This window comes from Anastrepha ludens, chromosome 3, assembly GCF_028408465.1.
Source record: "Anastrepha ludens isolate Willacy chromosome 3, idAnaLude1.1, whole genome shotgun sequence".
Classification (NCBI taxonomy): domain Eukaryota; kingdom Metazoa; phylum Arthropoda; class Insecta; order Diptera; family Tephritidae; genus Anastrepha; species Anastrepha ludens.
In genome coordinates, this window is record NC_071499.1 from 32494752 (window position 1) to 32514210 (window position 19459).

A 19459-nucleotide genomic window follows, 5' to 3' on the forward strand; every position below is an offset into this window, starting at 1 on the left:
AACAAACGAACTAACTCAAAACTATCTCTGTTGTCTCTCTTCCCCATTGCATTCTTACTATGTAAAACGTGCGACTGAAAAATAAATGCATGCGATTTATAATGCCTACAAATCTTTATATTCTTTTCTGCAGTTTCACCATATTTTTTAAATCCCTCGGCATTTGGTAATTTTGCGCTTTTATTGTTATTAATTGCCTTTTTTCTTTATCTTTATTTTGACAACTTATTTGTCAATGCCTTTATCACGCCATCTCATGGCGAGTGTTCATCAATTGGCCCCGCGATCATGCGCCTTGATGTCGCTCGACTATTTTGCTCTGGGGCAACGACAGGTTCTTAGTCTACGCTAACGAGCCAACCAATCTGCACGAGCTCTAAGCCAACATATTCGATCAATCCATGAGAAATTGGACCGACCAATTAAAGCACTGAAACGAAGCCGCTGCGGTCATTTGAATGATGTGCAATTCCATACCAAAGAATCAAAACTTGTAGTCCTGTCGTTCTTAATGGGCTACCCTATATTTTACATATTCTTTCTTAAATACTTTAATTAGCACTTACTGCCAACTGCACAGTTTTCAAAGCAAGGCGAATTTTTTAAAGGTGGTATCGGTCAATCAGCTGATTTATTTTTTTCTTTCGCCGTGTCCATGTGGCTGTCAGCCCAGAGTGAAATAAGGCGAATTCAATTTGTTTTCTACTTTACCTATACGTTTCTTTGACAACCAAACGTACAAAATATTGTTGTTGGTCTAGTGCCACCATCTTTAATGAATGTACCTTCTTTCAAAGCATAACTTAACTGATTGACTTGAAATATAATTCATAGAAGTTCCGTAAATTTTCAACACAAACTTGGCTCTCGCGACTTATAAGCTCACGAACGTAAACATTTACGCACAAACACATTTATACTTCACTAACACACTTACGTATGATCGCCAAAGCTCCAGGTCCTGATATTGAGCGCAAAATATTCCGATTGGATGTCGTATAGGGATAACGGCCTATTCGAGGTTCGGCGCTCTCAATTGAATCCGTTGAGTCTTGTGCTTGTAAACCACGGAAACTCATTTTTTAACACTTCACTGTATTTGTTTTCGTTTATTTGTAGTATAGATTATTTGTGGTAACGATTTAGATTTTTACGACTTATGCAACAATTGCAAATTTAGGTTAAAACACAATTTCACTTTAAATTTTGTTTATTTATTTGAGTTTTCCTTTAGAGTAGACGATTTTTCTTAAAATTTATAAGATAATACGAAATATGAAGACATATTATTTAGATGCCAACTGCCGCCCCACGAAGCGTTAAAACAAGCTCGGAAGCAAAATAAAAACGACTTAAGGGCGCTATTTTTTCCTCGATAGCTGTCTGGCCGATGACGACGTACGACTAATACACGTTAATGCGCTTTTTTATCATTGTTGACGTGCAAAGCTTTATTTTATGTACGGAATTTTACACAATTTTCACACCTTTTCTGATTTTTGCTTTTAAAATTTCGTTGCTGTTGCTATCATTCCCTTATTTTGTTTACTTATATCGGCTGATATATTTCAAGTCATTGCTTGTATATTTTTTTTTTTTGCTATGCAAGTGCTGCCACTTTTTTTGGTTTATTTGAATTTTATTTAATGAAACGGCAATTGCCATGCATTCTTTAAAATATATGAAGAAAAAGTAGTAGAGTAGCCAAGACCGCAAAGTAGTAAAGCACAAGTCACCCAGATAATGGCTTAAATACGATCTTAAAGAATATAATGGTTTCCACTGCAGGCAGTTCTATGTTAACGGCATGACCTGGGTATACATATGTACAAGGTGAAGTCCAAAATAAACAAAACTGAACTAAAAGAGAAACGACAGGAGCTTTTTTCTGATAACTGAGAGTATATTTATTCAAAATAGTCCCCTCTGGCCTCGATACAGTGTTTTGCGCGATCTAAAAGCTTTTCGAAAGACTGTTTCAGGTCATTGACCGGAATGTCCTTCAGGATGTCGGTACAAGATTTTTGGACGGCTTCTACGGACGAAAAACGTTTTCCTTTCATGACCAAATGCGATTCTCCGAATAGCTAGAAGCCACAGAGAGTCATATCAGGCGAATACGGTGAGTGATTGGTGGTTAAAATGCGAATTCTAGTCAAAAAATCAGTCACATGAGTGAATCGGTGAGATGGTGCATTATCATGTAATAAGCGCCAGCTTCCTCCTTCGCGGTATTCAGGGCGAATTCGACGAATGCGATGCAATAAACGTTTCAAAACGCCAAGACAGAAAATTGCATTGATGGTCGTAAATCGTAAAAAAATTAGCATGGACTTGATTTTTGACTTCTCCAAACGCGATTTTTTGGATGGTGGCTCATCTGGGGCCTTTCATTCGGCACTTTGACGATTACTTTCAGGTTCATGTTGGAGACACCACGTTTCATCACCAGTGACAATGTTGTAAAGGAAGTTTTCGTCTTTTCTCGCCTTTTTAATGAGGTCTTTGGAATGTCGAATTCTGAGAAATTTTTGGTCCTCAGTTAACTTGAGCACACACCTGAATGCTACCAAGCTTTCACTGGAAGCCAGCTAGGGATGTAACTTCAAACGCACAAGCTCACTAAAAAGATGAACACATCAAAACCATTTTTATGACGCCAGATTTTTTTATTTTGGACTTCACCTTGTATATTCGACCGATAATAAATAAAAGGTTATCAAATTGAATTGAAGGGTATAACATATTAACGGAGTTTCAAGTAGGTTTCAGAAAAAAAAATTTTCGACTGTGACAAAAACTTAATATATATTTTCAAAATTCAACAGAAACAAGTATACGCCTATTTTGTGGATTTCAAATCGGCTTTTGACAGAGTCCCCAGAAAACCTTTCCTGTATAAATTACGCCAAATGGGAATATCTACCAAAATCGTTCATTTGATCGAAAGTATATACATATAGCGGCCGACGTAGCCGAATGGGTTGATACGTGACTACCATTCGGACTCACAGAGGAACGTAGGTTCGAGTCTCGGTGAAAAACCAAAATTAATAAAAACATTTTTTTAATAGCGGTTGCCCCTCGGCAGGCAATGGCAAACCTCCGAGTGTATTTCTGCCATGAAAAAACTCCTCATAAAATCTCTGCCGTTCGGAGTCGGCTTGAAACTGTAGGTCCATCTATTTGTGGAACAACATCAAGACGCACACCACAAATAGAAAGAGGAGCTCGGCCAAACACCAAATCATGATTATTTATGAAATGATCTAATGGTTAAAAACATTAAGATAAGACTACTGCTGCACGCCGGCGATATTGTGTTGTTAGCAGATAATCCAAGGATTATGCAAGCTATGATACATAGACAAGAAAAGTATTGCACCGTATGGAATACGGAAGTTAATCCAAATCAATTGGTCGGATATCGCAGCTAGAAAAGTGCTGGTACAATGGCGAAAATGTAAGCGTTGTGGCGGATATCGCTCTTTAGGTGACATTCTTACATCAAAAATGACATTCGGAAAACATTTGGAAGAAAGAAACAACGCAGTCAGCCAAGGCAAGCATTAATTGCACCTGGAAAAGTTTTCTTGCTAAAGCGACAGCATCGCTGAAAAATAAATGGAAAATTTTTCAAGCTCTCTGCAGATCCATACAATCTTATGCTGCCCCAGCGTGGGGTTATACATTATCGCGTGAGGTCGACAAACACAAAAATACTTCATACAACGGATCCTAAGGACACTAAGAAAACAGCAGCTAAAGAAAGCCACTTTTTTGCATTGGGTCTTCATTTGAAATATATTTTTAAAACTTTATATGAATATAAAGAAAGCAGACTTCCGCATAAATTGTCGCAGTATGTAATAGGAAAAAACATTTTCTGGTATAAATATTTACATGAAATGGGATCAGAATTCGGATTAAACTTCTGTCAGAATTAGGAGGACCCGGTAGTCTAGATATCTGTAAAAATCAATGTTTTGTTTTTTCGAAAGTATAGTATCTTAAGAATATGCTGAGAAATTTTCATGCGGAAATTCCCAATATTATAGCTTCTACAGCCCATTAACATTAGAGAGCGGTCCGCGCACTACTTCAAACTTTAAACTCATTTATCTCGAAACGACTTTTTTTGGCCTGGTGTTGTCAAAACAAAAACTATTCAATCGAGTCGTTTGAAATTTTACTATGTTGTTCAGAACATAAATGGCTATCGCCCGTACTCGAATCATATTATTATTTCGTATTTTTTGATTAAAAAACTGAAATAAAACCGATTTTTAGAGAGTCTAATTCATTGTGAATAATTGAAATTTTTATGAGGCTATATAATTTTTTTTTAATTTTTAGATCTATAAATATAATGCGTATTGAAATAAACTCCTTGAATTGGCCAAAAAACAGTCCTGACACCCCAACCCAATACAAAAATTTGTAGTCAATTGAATTCGGAGTCAAAAATCGATGCAAAGCTGTTCATCAAATGCATAAACTATGCCTTAATTTCATAAAAATAGCGCTTTATTTTATAAAAAGGGATTTTACAATAATTTTATAAAAAGATCTTTATTTTTATCGCACACTTCACAACTGCATAAAAAAATGTACCACGAAAAGATGTACCACCTTAATGTGCACACGCTGAAAGAAATGGGTGTCAAGAAGTTAACAAGCAATTTGTGATTTCAGCTATTCGAAGAATTTTCATTCAGAGATAAATGACTGCAATGAATTTGCGATTTATTTTTCAATCACAACAAAAACAGCTGCTGAAATGGCGAACAGAAAAATGACCTTGTGTAAACGCTCTTACATGCATTTGGGCATACCGAATAGAGAATGACCGAACATCGATTTTTAAGGGTGAACCGAATGGAACCGAACTTCAGTCAAACCGAACCGAACATTTTTATTCGGAAGTTTTTTCTTGTAAATTCCGTATTTTTATTATTAATAAAGCAAAACAGGTGCATAGGTCTCAATAAAAAAATTTCAGCTCATAATATACACTTGAGCTCACATCATTAACTTTATTGTTTTACAATGATCGCAATATTTATTAGTTATTTTTGACTTAGTTTCGTTAGTGGCGCCTGCTGAAAACGCAACTTTTTTCACATGAGCAGTCCTTTGTTTACGAAATACTTATTTGTGAATATTCAGTGAATGAATAAAGAATAGAATAAAAATATTTTAAATTTCTTCCTAAAATTAAAAAGATATTAATTGTATGTGCCATAAAATGTGACAAACTTTTCTCAATGAAACATATGGCGCCCTAGTGTATGCTTGTGCATATGTGTGTGTGTTACCTTTGCGGGTGTACGAAACTAAAATATTCATCATAGCTCAATCTTTATTTGTGATAGTCTCGGCGCAATTATGAAAAATACGCTAAACTATGAGTCAACAAAGGTATGTACTAGAATTTGGCATTGTTTTTTTTATATACAAAACGAGCGCAAATAAATAGAACGCAAATAAAACAAAAAACAAAAAACGAATAGGTACCCACACCTATAGTAGATGAAAATAATACCTATACAGCTACAGGGGGTTGGTAAACTGCTGATGGGTTTAGCAAACAACAGTCGATAGGTTTAAGAGGAAAACAAAAACAACTTCACAACTGTAGCTATCAGCGACTGGCAGATGTGCAAACTATCTGTGAAATTTGTGGAGCAAAATAAAAAATAAAATAAAATAAATCAGAAAACATAAATTATGCATAAATAGAGATAAATCAAAAATAAAGAAAAATAAAATAAAAGTAAAATAATACTCCATAAAATAAAATAAAATGATATAAAATAAAACAAGAATATCTATACTATAAAGGTGAATGTCTGTACGTTGTCCGCGCATCACTACGAAACGACAACACCAAATGAAGTAAAAATTTTTATACATTCATATTTTCACCCAATGAAGGTTATAGGCATGTTTTTATGATGGAACTCCTTTCCCGCAGCCCCCAGGCCGCGCCATCACTCTCATTCGAATATTTGCTTAAATTTTATCTAAAAAATCTTAGTTTTTCCTATTTTCCACTATTTATAGCACACTCTAGACTTCATAATCCGCATAAGCTGTTCAACTATGACCCAAATGCAAAGTTCAAAAACGGTTTGAAAAATAATTTTGCTTGACATTTTTCTGATTGGTTGTTTTGATTTTATTCAACGAGGCATAGCAACGGATGCCGGTTATTAATAAAAAATTATTTTCTATGAAATTATTGTTTGTGATTCATTTATATACCTACATATCCTAAATCCCTCAAAACTACTCCTACGCGAGCGGGGCCGCTGGTTAAAGCTAGTAAAATATAAAAATTAAATGAATTAAAAAATAAAGATTAAATGAAACAAAATATACCTAAATAAAATATAATAAATTGAAATAAAAAATAATCAAAAATAAAACCAAATATAAAGAAAATATTAAGGGGTTAGGTGGGTTTCAAAAGCTCAAAATAGGTACATTTTTATGAATTTTTTTTTATTTAATCAACAGAATATTTCATTCCATCAATTTAACGCATAAAAGATACATATTTTATAAGTAGTTTGTGAAATTTTCATTGAAAACTTTTGAAAATTAAGGCGTGGACACGTCGTCTCCTATGACCCCTCAAAAAAAAGTTCTCTCGGCGTAGTCAGGATAACTCATGACAGATTCATCTGAAATTCAAAAACAAAAAATTTTCTGTTAGTAGATGTTTCAAACTCGTGCTTGGACGAAGGAAAAAAAAAAAACAAAAATTACATTTTTGGCGGCGTTGAAAACAAAAAACCCTTATTTTGAGTAGAATTTGCACCCTTCATGCCCTTGAAAAATTACTTGGAATAGAAAAAAAAAAATTCCTTCGTTCAAGCACGAGATAATGTTATTTTGAAGAAGTGTGCAAAATTTGAAAGAGATCGGTTCATAAGTTTTCGAGAAATCGTGACTACCGATTTCAAAAATGTAGTTTCAAGAAAAACGCGATTGAAAATTGCTAATAGCTAAGCATCTGCCTCGATATACCTGCCAATCCAAAGGCTATATCTCTTAGAATATGACTCGGATCGTTTTAAAATTTTAAAGGAATATTCTCAACATATTCAATTATGAGATAAGCAAAAAACAAAAATTCGATTTTTTGAAATTTTGAAACCCACCTAACCCCTTAAAGAAAGAATAAAATAAAATGGTGTTAATTAAAATAAAACAAAACAAGGTAAAATGAAAAAATGTATAAAAAACATAAATAATAAAAATAAAAACAGAAATAAAATAAAAGTAAAATAAGACTCCATAAAATAAAAGAAGATGATATATTGTAAAATAAAACAAAAATATAAAATTAAAAAAATTAAATACATTAAAAGCAAATAAAGATTGAATGAAACAGAAAATACCTATACCTAAATCAAATATAATAAATTGAAATAAAAAATATAATAAAATAAATTTAATATATAAATAAATATAATTAAATAAATGAAACAAAAAAACGTATTATTTTATTTTATTTGTTTATATGTATAATATTTTGGTTTTATTTTAATTTGTTAAAAAAATTTATACACAATTATTTGTACATATTTTTCAATTTATTTTATTATTCGTTTTTTGTGATTTTATAAAATATTTTTATTTTATTTTATAGAATCTTAATTATTTAAAATTTTTTGTTTACTTCTTTTCTTTTATTGTTACTATTATTATTGTTTTATCATTTTTCTTTTTATTACTATTTCTTTTTTTATTTCTATTATTTTTAATTTTTTTTTTAAATATTTTTTTTTTTATTTTTTTTATATTTTTTTTTATTTGTTTTATATTTTTTTTTATATTGTATTTTATTTTTTTTTATTTTTTTTTTATATACATTTTTATTTTATTTCATTTATATATATTTTGCTTATTGTTTTTTTATGTATATATTTTTATTGTATGTTTCATTTTATTTCTTATTTTTCTTCACAAATTTCAAACAAGCAAAAGAATAAAATTAAATTAAATAAAAGCAAATCAAAATGAAGTAAAATAGATAAAAGTTTATTTCAATAATTATTACAAAGAAGACAAGTCCGGATTTTATTTGTTTTTTTTTTTTATTTCGTCTAAATTGTGACCATTCTGTCGAATACACTCTTGGAATCTGATCTCTGTACTTCCTGCCACCCACTGGAGAGGTGATGTTGATATGTCATTAACCTCGCGAACGATATTTTCTTTTTTTGCTATGATGATTGCAGGGTTTTTTTCGATAGACTTAACCACAATAGGTATGTCACCGAAAGGGCTTATCAGTTTTTTAAGGAAGTATCGCTATGCTTTCTCTGGCCCTGTATGGCGTCACGCCATCTTGCTAAAACCATGTACGGGTACTGAAGGAAGCATGTTATCTCATTTTTGACAGAAAATAATCATTCAAGCATGCGCCGATAAATTGCTTCCCCTAGACGATTTTCAAAAAAATATAGTCCAACTATTCCACTTGCACTTTGAAACTGTGAAGTGCCAGTTGGTGCTTTAAATAATAGTGAGTTCTGTCTTTTAAGTAATAGACTAACCGTCCATGTGCAATTTTTTGGGAGGATCAACTTCAGCGCCATTTTTAAAATTATTCAAATACAAAAAAAATTTGTTTCATTTTTGTATGCAAAAGAAGTTAAATAAAAAGCCTAAAAACTTGTTTTTCATTTTTTATTGTAAAAGTACTGAAATACCCTCAATTTTCGAGTTCTAGGCCAATGGCACCCCTTAAATATAAAATGGGTTTTATCACCCCAAAAAATAATATTGTATTTGCTATACAAAATCGCACCAACATTGTTGCGCAGGAATTCTTATGCAAATTGTAATCGTTGGGCTTAAGCGCTTGCACGATTTGAATATTGAAGGGGTTAAGTCTAAGATCCTTTGTCAATATTTCACGCACAATTGTTTTTGAAGTCCCAGGGCAACCGCTCTTTTGCGACTAGCAACTTCGATTTTTTGCACTTGTTTACATATTTCGCCATATCTTCATTACAGTCGCATTTTAAAGTATGATATATCGATATTTGTATCTCTGTTTTTTTGTTATAAAGTTCATTTACCTCAAATACTCTGTGCTATTAGTGACCCACCAGATTTTCGTTCTTTGCACCCTTACGTATCAGTCTAATGTCAGTAAGTTAAAGCTCGCAAAAAATTATGTTTTTTTTGTTTTTTGTTTCTCAGTTGTGATCAAATTTTTGTCAAATATTGTGTTTACAATTGAAATTTCGCTTGGCATGAAGATATTTCTACACACGACAACACTTAGAAAATAGATAATAATAGTATATAAAAATACAATGCACTACGTCTGAGGTGGCTCGCTTTTTTTTGTAGAAAAATTACAGTCATAAAATGCGAGCGATGTGTTGGCAGCAGGCAGTAGGCACAAGTTGCTATATACAATACAACAATAAGAAAATATACGCGCCACATACATATACATAGATATGCATGTATATTAGTTGATTGCAAGTATCTTCAGGTTCAATGTGTCGTAAATAAAGTCATTAAAACGTCACAATAATTTATGTACAGCCGTATGGCCATGGTGGCATATTCGATTATGGCGTGCCTGATGATAAGTGAAACATTTTTGCGTTCAGAAATAAACTGAAAATTGTCTCAATTCGCATACAATAGTATATTTGTTTATAATATAATTTCAATTAAATTTAATTCAATTTTATCCTACAAGAGTGCCTAATGGTGCAGTTTTCTAATTTGTCAAAGAAAAATTACTTTGAGGTGATTTTGTGAGGGCCACTGATGTGCTAAAGTATTTATTTTAATATAGTGGTGAGGGCACAGCTTGTACGTGTGCTCGTAGAGCTCAGCGAAATGATTTTTAGATGAAAGATGGGTATAAAGGAACGAGAAATTAATCATCTTGATTGATATGGATTTTGGTCAGATGCTCGGAACGAACGAAAGTCTTTCGACGATAAAGTCTTTGTCCCACCAAAAGTCTGGTAACGATCAGTTGGATGGTACGAGTAACTACAATACATTTTGGAATACTAAATAGTTTTCCTACGTATCCTAGACAATATTGCTGTTGTTGTAACAGCATAAAAAATCTACATAAATGTTTAAGGAATGCTGCGGGAGTGACAGTTCTTGTCCGGATATGAATCCACGTCGTTCCGATGGCGTAGAACCGACTGCAGTGCGAACGTTTCTCTTGGTTGAAAGTGATGAAGACTATGTCTTTTTAAGAGGCAACCCTTTAGCCATTCGGGGTCATCCCCCTCCTTAAGGGATATTGTATCACGGTCCTAACAAGTTTTCGCGTAATTTTGAACGTATTTTTAACGTGGCGGGCTGCATCTGAGTACATAACATCACTACTTTAAGTTTGAACTAAAAAATAAAAAATAAAAATAATTTACGATCCTCTTCAACGACGTATAAAAACAGCAACAGCACCATAAATCGTAGAAAAAATACAGGAAAATCGTCGAATGGCTGAACGAGATTTAGCAGTGTAAGCAATATTTTGACTGAAGTTTCAGAAAGCTGTGTCCACAATGGGAGCCCTATTCGCTAACAACGAAACAAAAACACATTCGAATGCAACTTTCTTAGCAATATTTAAAACGTTTTCGAAAGAAGAAAGGATTTTGTGGATTTGTGCGCCAGCTGAAGGAAAAAATTCATGAAAAAAGGCCCAGTTCGCAAAAGAAAAACATTCTTTTTTCATAAGAACAATGTATTGTGTCTGATTTGGTTTCAAAATACTGAACAGAACCTTGAACAGAAGCGTTGAGTTAAAATCTGTAACGAGATTACTTTCAACTATGATGTGGTCATGAAACTATTATTGCGGAAAAAAGATACTTGAGTCTATGCTTATGTACAGTTCCGAAGCAATCGACCAACGACCCTTCGAGAGAATATGGCGCCAACCTGTGAGAAAACATCAAAAATTCATACCAATTGTAAAACTTAAAAAAGTGCTGTCAAAAAAATTACAATAATCGGCAAAACAAGCATTGCTCAAAATACACGAAAAAAAATGATACCCCCGGCCTCACGCTCAAGGATTTTCGAATAAAAAGCATCGAAGAGGAGTGCGTGTATTTGTTGCTCATACGCCCGGGCTGTCCGAAAACATGCGAACAAAATCGAGAGCTCTAATTCAACTCAATTTAAATTAAAACAAATGGTTTGCAATTGTAAAGCAATGCACATACAATTACTTTAAATAAAGTTTTATAATAAACAAATGTTTATACAATATATATGTATGTATATAATTGGCGCGTACACCCTTTTTGGGTGTTTGGCCGAGCTCCTCCTCCTATTTGTTGATGTTGTTCCACAAATAGAGAGACCTACAGTTTCAAGCCGATTCCGAACAGCAGATATTTTTATGAGGAGTTTTTTCATGGCAGAAATACACTCGGAGGTTTGCCATTGACTGCCGAGGGGCGACCGCTATCAGAAAAATGTTTTTCTTAATTTTGGTGTTTCACCGAGATTCGAACCGACGTTCTCTCGGTGAATTGCGAATGGTAGTCACGCACCAACCCATTCGGCTACGGCGGCCACAAAATTTTTACTTCGTTCAATTCTAATTACAAAATTTTTGGGATCCCGAAATTAAGTTGTTAAATACCGGCATCCCGAAATTAAAAAATAGTCAGAAAAGTTGTTGGAACCATTTAAGTAAGCATTCAATTTCCTCGTCAAAAAAAAACTAAAAAGGACTTTTTACCTTACCCAAAAGGTTATCTCGCCAGTTAAGTAGAAAAAGAATAATTATCACCTTTCAAAACCGTTGAATTGTTTATATTTCGCGATAAAAGTTCAAAATTCTCCTTAATGCGCCATTCTAGAGGTTCATTCATTCATACTATATATGTATTTATGTATGTATGTATGTATATTTATAAGTACATATGCACATCCTATACAAACATACATACGTCTATATACTCTGTATCATTGCGCATTTATTCGTTTTTATTATTATATTTAGAATATTTCGCACTGAGCTGCCGCCCACTTAACCACTCAACCCACAAATATTTTCCCTACATACATATGTGTGTGCATACATAGATGGAAACAAGCGCAGTGATTAAAGAGCACAGAGAAAATGCAAGTACATACTGCTAATGACGTGCAATTTCTTTGATTATATCTCTTTGTTGCTATTCATCACTTGGCCTGTATTGCAAGCTGGCTTGAGAGAGAGAGAGAGCGAATGAGAGAGAGGAGAAAGAAATTTATAGAAGCGAGAAAATAAATATGAAATTTCAATTGGTGAAATAAATCAGGAAAAAAAAATTTTAACGAAAATTATCTTGTACATATTGGCAAGAGCTCGAATGACGTCTTTTGTGGCAGTTGTGAAAAAGAAAGCATGCAAGCATACCTGCATACGAGTATATTTGTGCAAAGTACAAAATGTATATGTACATACACACATACATATGTATAAGTATTATTCAGTATTTTAAAAGTCGATGCATTTTGCACCAACAAAGAAGTGGCGTTGTGAAGGAGGATATACTCTAGAATAAACACAACTTCACAACTTTTGCTCTTCACTTCTCATTTGCATTTCAATTCATTGCATTGCACTGGCCTTTGGTCATCGTAATTTATCGATTGTTGAAAGTGATCAACGATTAATTTTCACCACGCCACATCTTTAATGCCGCATACATAAATTTGTATATGAAAAATCATTGCTTTTATATATCACCGGCTAGCCATAAACAACCATAAGCAACACAACATAAACTATCACATAAGTCAAGCAATAGCAACAACTACAACAATATTAATTTTTAATTGCAATCACATTTCTGTCGTCTATTTATCATTCCGTTGCATAACAAAACAAAAACGCTGATTGCGTTCTCAGCTGTTCACAAGGAGGAAATGTTGTTGTCACTAGCTGGTTGTACAACGATTCCGAGATTTATTTTACAATTTGTTAGATTTCCCACACTCACTTGTGCAAAATATGTTATTTAATTTTGTTTATTACAATGAACATCAAGATTGAGGAGTTGAGGAACACTTGGATGGCTAATTGTGCTATAGGATGGTACTGTGTTGTTGCTTTAATCGCGTTTGACTAAGTTGACAAAGGAAATTTAGTTTTCCGCTTGAAAATCCACGATAAACTGAACTGATTTGCACATTCACAAAAGGCACAGCAAAATGACGCTTCCGACGATCGAAACAAAAGATTTCTTGGCGTGAGTACGGAGCTAAATAGGATATATGTATGTATGTATGTATGTACTTATATTATATGAAAGAGTGCACAGCAGGTACGACGACGACGACAACGTCAACCATTGCTAAGGCAACAAGAACAACACTAATAAATAATAAAAGCGTAAACAATGTTTGCATGAGAATACATTTATTGTGTTGCATTGGTGTTGCAAGGCGCTACATTCGACAGTGAGGTATTTTCTAATACCAGATGGTAGGAGGAATAGGAATTATACTTTTAGATGAGGTTAATTCGAACCGGCACGGAATAGAAACGATTGATATTAGGGGAAGAATGTTGCGGGAACAAAACTTTAAATATTTGCAATAAAATGCCGCCAGCAAATGAATGTGTGAACCACGGCTGAATGCAGAAGGTTACCTATTTCGCAGATTTTAGTAGGTTTGACAGAACCAGTTGTTAAGCGCTGATACAATCCTAAAGTTTTGTCTGTTTTGCAGACAAATATTTTCTTCAAATTTTCCTTTTATTTCTCTTTTATATGTAGGGTTTTCCAATAACAGGTTTCTTTTGAATAGCCCGCTATTTCGGTAGATGTCACTTTTGATGCTGTCATTTTTTGCTATTCGACAAGTAGAAACTTTGCCAATAATAAAAATGGAACGATACACGCTTAAACAACGTATTCAAATTGTTAAAATTCACTATAAAAATGGTGAAAATGTGGCAGATACGGTTCGTAAAACTCGAACATTTTTGGGTCATCGTGAAGCACCTTGGACCGCATTACAGAAATTGGTGAAAAAATTCCAGCTGTTGGGACAAGTTAGTGATGTGAAGAATAAAACCCGTGCCACGTCGCTCAAGAACAGCCGAAAATATTGCTCTTGCAGCCGAAAGTGTTGAAAAAACCCAGGTTTGTCCATTCCTCGTCGTTCTTTGGAATTAGGCATTCCACAAACGTCATTACACCGCATTTTGCATAAAGATTTGGGTCTTAAGGCTTATAAAGTCCAGTTAACACAAGAACTCAAGCCGGCCGATCATCAACAACGTCGTGTCTTGGGCTGATTGGGTCATTGAAATGCATGAAAATGATCCGGAATTCCATTGAAAAATCATCTTGAATAATGTCTATTTACACCTCGATGGCTTCGTCAAAAAGCAAAATTGTCGGATCTGGGGCTCAGAAAATCCAAGAGTTATTGTTGAAAATCCTCTCTAACCTCAACGTGTGACTGTTTGGTGCGGTTTATGGTCCGACGGAGTCATTGGACTTTACTTTTTTGAAAATGTCGCTGGAGCAACAGTTACGGTAAATGGATTGCGCTATCGAGAGATTATTAACGATTTTTTATGGCCGGAATTGGATGGTATTGATCTGGACAACGTTTATTTTCAACAAGACGGCGCTACGTGCCACACAAGCAACGAAACCATTGATCTTTTAACAAAGTAACACTTATTATTGGAAAACCTTTACATATATAATCAACGTCAAAAGAAAATGTTCAACAGATATTGATGAGTTAAGACTATTTATTTATTTATTTTGTAATTTAAATATTTTTTTATAAAAATATAATAGATATATAAGTATACAGCCTTAGCCAAAAGTATTAGGAACCCCAATAAAATACAAGTAATTTCAAAGGTGGCTACCAAAGAGACCGCTGTTTTTAGAAAATGTGTCACGTCTAAAAAAATGCATTTTTGACGGTATACCTAAAACAAAATATTTAGGCATTTTAAATTTGGTAGTCAATGTGTGAATAATCTTTAGTGCAAAATTATAAAGCCGATATAAATAATTTCTTTTTATCGAAAAAAAGTGAACTTTGTTACGACGAAAGAGTGGGAATCTAAGTTTTAAGTGAGGAAGGGAAGCCTCAGGTTGAGTTTGCCAATTCTGTGGAATATTCGCGGTGTGAAGTCCAATGTGATATTAATGCTCCGTGGGCCCCCGGGTATGACCAGACTTTCCTGGGCGGGCTTTTTCGACATTGGACGTGAATTTAACATATTTCTATTATAGGTAACGAGTTGAGCTTCCAAAAAATTGATTTTCTATCGATTTATGGATATAACCTTTAAAAAAGGATCCTCGAACAGGGCAAAAAAAGGCTAGACCCGTGTGCCCAACCGAAGGTTTTAAAAAAGGGTTAAGCGATTTGCTGAAACAAAATCCCACCATAAGAAAACAAAAAATGGAAGAAAACGTTTCACTAGTGAACGGGAAGACCGAAAACTTATATGTCTTTGAAGCATCGTAGAAAATCGACTGACGCCGAATGGAATGGAATGGGCTGTCCAAGACGGAGGAAAATTGGTCGAATGTTCTGTAGTCTGATGAATCGAACTTCGAGGGAGGCTTAATTTACAACATTTTAAAATATCGACAACCATAGCTTCTTACCCCAGTCCAATTTTGAGGAAATAACGCAAATCTTATAAAACGATTTTTCCTTCCTCTGGTGTGACGTTCGCGACAGATTACCGAGCAATACCATCCAGATTGTATGGTACCTACCATTAAGTATGGGAGAGGCAGCATTATGATCTGGGGCTGAATGGCTGCTTAGCGAGGGACGCATGGACACTCGAAAGTACATGAATGTATTAGAAACAGTACATACTTTTGCCTTCGTTACTGCGCATTTTCGGCGACACTAATTTTGATAGAGTTCAATTCCAATAACACAATGCTCCTTGTCACAAATTAGTGTCTACGATGTGTTGGTTTAGAGACAATAACATTATTTTGTTAGATTGGCCCACACGGTCTCCAGATCTAAAACCCACAGAGCAGATGTGAGCTATTTTGAAAAGTTTTAAGAAACTCAGCATAACTTCACAAACAGCCCTGAAAAATGCTTTAATGTACGTGGAGCGCCATAAGTAAAACTACTTTTTCTTATTGCTGGAAAATGGAAGGAATAAATTAATACAAATTAATGTGAATCTTAAATAATAAATTAATTTATTTATTAATGAAAAGCAAAGAACCATAAGAAGAGCTCCCAAGTGGTTTACGGATACGCCGTGGATACGCCTTTGCGATCATATTGGAATATTTTAATCCATGCGCTATTTTCGAAAAACTATTTGAAAATATTCGAAATGGCCAACCATTTCTTTTCAATTCAGCGTCACTATAAACCAATAATTCGCATTACATGCATAGCAAACTTATGAACCTATTTACATATGTACGTAAGCTACTAATATTGCTAGTGCTCCGTAGTTGAGCGCAGCGAAAGTTATTACAGAGAACGTCACGCGATTCAGTCGCTTCGGGTGTTAGACGTTCTCTGGTTGTTATCTGGAATTACTGTGAAATGCATTGAATCATTTTCGAAATAAACTAGTTAGACACATCAGGCTAATGCATTAAGTAGTTTGGCAGTGAGAACGTAGTTGTTGTGACTCTATGATTGCGAACACTTTTGCCAATTGACTATCGAAAGTAATTGCGTTTATCGATAAGATTAGAAAAACGATAATTGAGCTATTTCATATAAACTAAGCTAACTTTTATTTTTATCAAATATAAAGCTTTACATATAAAATTTAAAAATCAACAAACCATAAAAATAAGGCAAAAAATAAATAATTTGACTTCAAATTATATGTTTGTAGGGCGGGTCGATGTAAAAATCGCTCATTGCTCTGTGAAAATCATATTCTAGGGATCAAAATAAGAAACTTTGCCGAAGGAACCATACCTCTAAAACGAATTCTGATGTCCCCCAATTTAAAAAGATCACCATTTTTGGCCTTTACATGAAAAATCAGCTAAATGGCTGTGTTTTTCTTTATTTTTATTTATATTGTATATTATTTATTTATAATAATATCTATTTTTTCTCTTAAGAAATTTATTTAGTCAGAACATATGTAAATGAAAAAATTGATTTAAGTAAGTCATAGAAAAGAAACTAAAAAGTTCGACCCAAATTGGGGGGCATCAGAATTCGTTTTAGAGGTATAGTTCCTTCGGCAAAGTTTCTTATTTTGATCCCTATGATTTTAACAGAGCAATGGGCGATTTTTTTGCCTCCCCACAAATCGACCCGGCCTAATGTATTGGGTTAGCAACTAAGTAGCTGTGGATTGCACTCATAGATGGTTTCGCTTGAATTTTTAGGTTTGCAGACGTAGTACAAATGTAAAAGACATTTTGTTATTTGATAGTTGGCAATTCAGCTGTCAATCAGTAAAAAAAAAGTTTTTTCATCGGTTGCGTAGTTTTCGATAGCGTGCGTCATATTTTGCAAAGGGAAAACCGCATCGCAAGCCCATAAAAAGTTATGTACTATTTATGGTGGCGAAGCCTCAAAAGTACGGCAGTGTCAAAATTGGTTTGCCAAATTTCGTTCAGGTGATTTTTTACTCAAAGATGAAACACGCTCTAGTTCTCCAGTTGAAGTTGATGACGCTCTAATCAAAGCAATAATCGATTCGGATCGTCACAATACAACACGTGCGATTCCAGAGAAGCTTCATGTATCACATACATTCATTGAAAATCACTTAAAACAACTTGGCTATGTTACGCATTAACAGCTGCAATTGGCTAAAGAAACGTAATAAAAATGATCCATTTTTAAATCGACTGATAACTGGCGATGAAAAATGGGTTGTTTACAACAAAATCAAGCGGAAAAGATCGTGGACCAACTCAAACAACATCAAAAGCTGATATTCATCAAAAGAAGGTTTTATTATCAGTTTGATGGAATTACAAAAGAATTGTCTACTTTGAACTCTTACCACCTAACCGAATGATCCATGTCTAATGTCTAATGTCTACATTGAGCAACTAACAAAATTAACAATGCAGTTAAAGAAAAGCGGCCCGAATTGTCAAATCGAAAAAGTGGTGTTTTCCATCATGACAATGCAAGGCCACACACATCTTTGGCCACTCGGCAAAACATATTGGAGCTTGTTTTGCCGCATCCAAATCCTTACCTTGCACGATCTGAGTACTTTTTGTTTCGATCTTTACAAAACTCCTTGAATGGTAAAAATTTCAATAATGATGATCATGTCAAATCGTATATGATCCAGTTTTGTGCTAATAAAAGCCAGAAGTTTTATGAACGTGGGATTATGATGCTGCCTGAAAGATGGCAAAAGGTCATTGATCAAAATAGGCAATACATTACAGAATAAAGTTATTTACTTCCATGAAAAAATTGTCTTTGATTTTCTAAAAACAATCCGCAATTACTTAGTTGTCTACCCAATAAATTAGTGCCAATTTATTTTTATTATTTATTATAGGGCGATTCCGCAACCGAATTCCAGTATTCGCTGTCGCTAAAAATCCAACTCCAAGAATCTCAAAATCAAATTTAGCAATATTTTTGATTATGATTTTAGCTATGAACAAATGACCTGGATAATATTATACAGGGTGGGCCATATAGCGTTTGCTTTTTGAACCACCTATTTTTTTGAGAATGGTAACACAAATGACATGTCAAATGTGTTCATAATTTACTTAAAAGTTTGGCATTTACGAAATGGGACGCTATACGCTTGAACAAAATTGGGAAATATTGAAAACCTATTTCCAAAGTAGTGAGTCTTCTTCTTCTTTTCTGCTTTTCACATCGGTGGCTACGTCAATAAGCAAAATTGTCGGATTTGGGGCTCAGAAAATCAACACGTTACTTTAGAGAAGCAAATGCGCCCAGAACGAGTCACTGTTTGGTGCGGTTTTTGGTCTGGCAGCATCATCGGGCCATTTTTTTTCGGAAATGAGCGAGGAGCCGCGGTTACAGTAAATGGCGAGCATTACCGTGACATGCTCAACGAGAACCGTTTTTGAAAACCGAATAATCAGCCGAAATACCGATATCAATTGGCCGCCTCGGAGCTGTGATTTAAGCCCGTTGGACTATTTTTTGTGGAGAGCCGTTAAGGACAAATGCTATGCGAACCATCCAGAGACGATTGATGCTTTGAAACACGAAATCGAAGTTGCCATTCATGAAATTGGAGCCCAAACAATCGAAAATGTGCTTAAAACTTGGGTTGATCGAATGGCCTACTGTAAAGTTTGCAAAAATATTGATTAGTTTTTTTTTATAGCCGATTCAAAAAGCAAATTTTACATGGCCCTCCCTATATATGCAAGCTGCATTTAGCAGGTCATGTATATTATTATATTTTTGCATAATTCGCTAAATTTTCTAGTGTTCTTGTACA

General features: G+C 34.2%; 1 protein-coding gene across 3 annotated transcripts in view; it reads right to left on the minus strand.

Annotated features, from left to right (window-relative positions):
- LOC128857347 (AMP deaminase 2) overlaps positions 1 to 19459 on the minus strand; it is a 77553-nt gene that overhangs the window by 41208 nt on the left and 16886 nt on the right. Inside the window, exons 1-2 of one of the 3 annotated variants that reach the window (XM_054093062.1) lie at positions 13008 to 13175; positions 938 to 1248 (exon numbers count right to left, since the gene is read on the minus strand). The exons of 1 other annotated variant lie outside the window; for it this stretch is intronic. In XM_054093062.1, the coding sequence (XP_053949037.1) occupies positions 938 to 1079 (142 nt within the window). In that variant the 5' untranslated portion in view covers positions 1080 to 1248; positions 13008 to 13175. Of the gene's footprint in view, positions 1 to 937; positions 1249 to 13007; positions 13176 to 19459 lie in introns of those variants that run through there. One more of the 3 variants, XM_054093064.1, reaches the window with a different exon arrangement.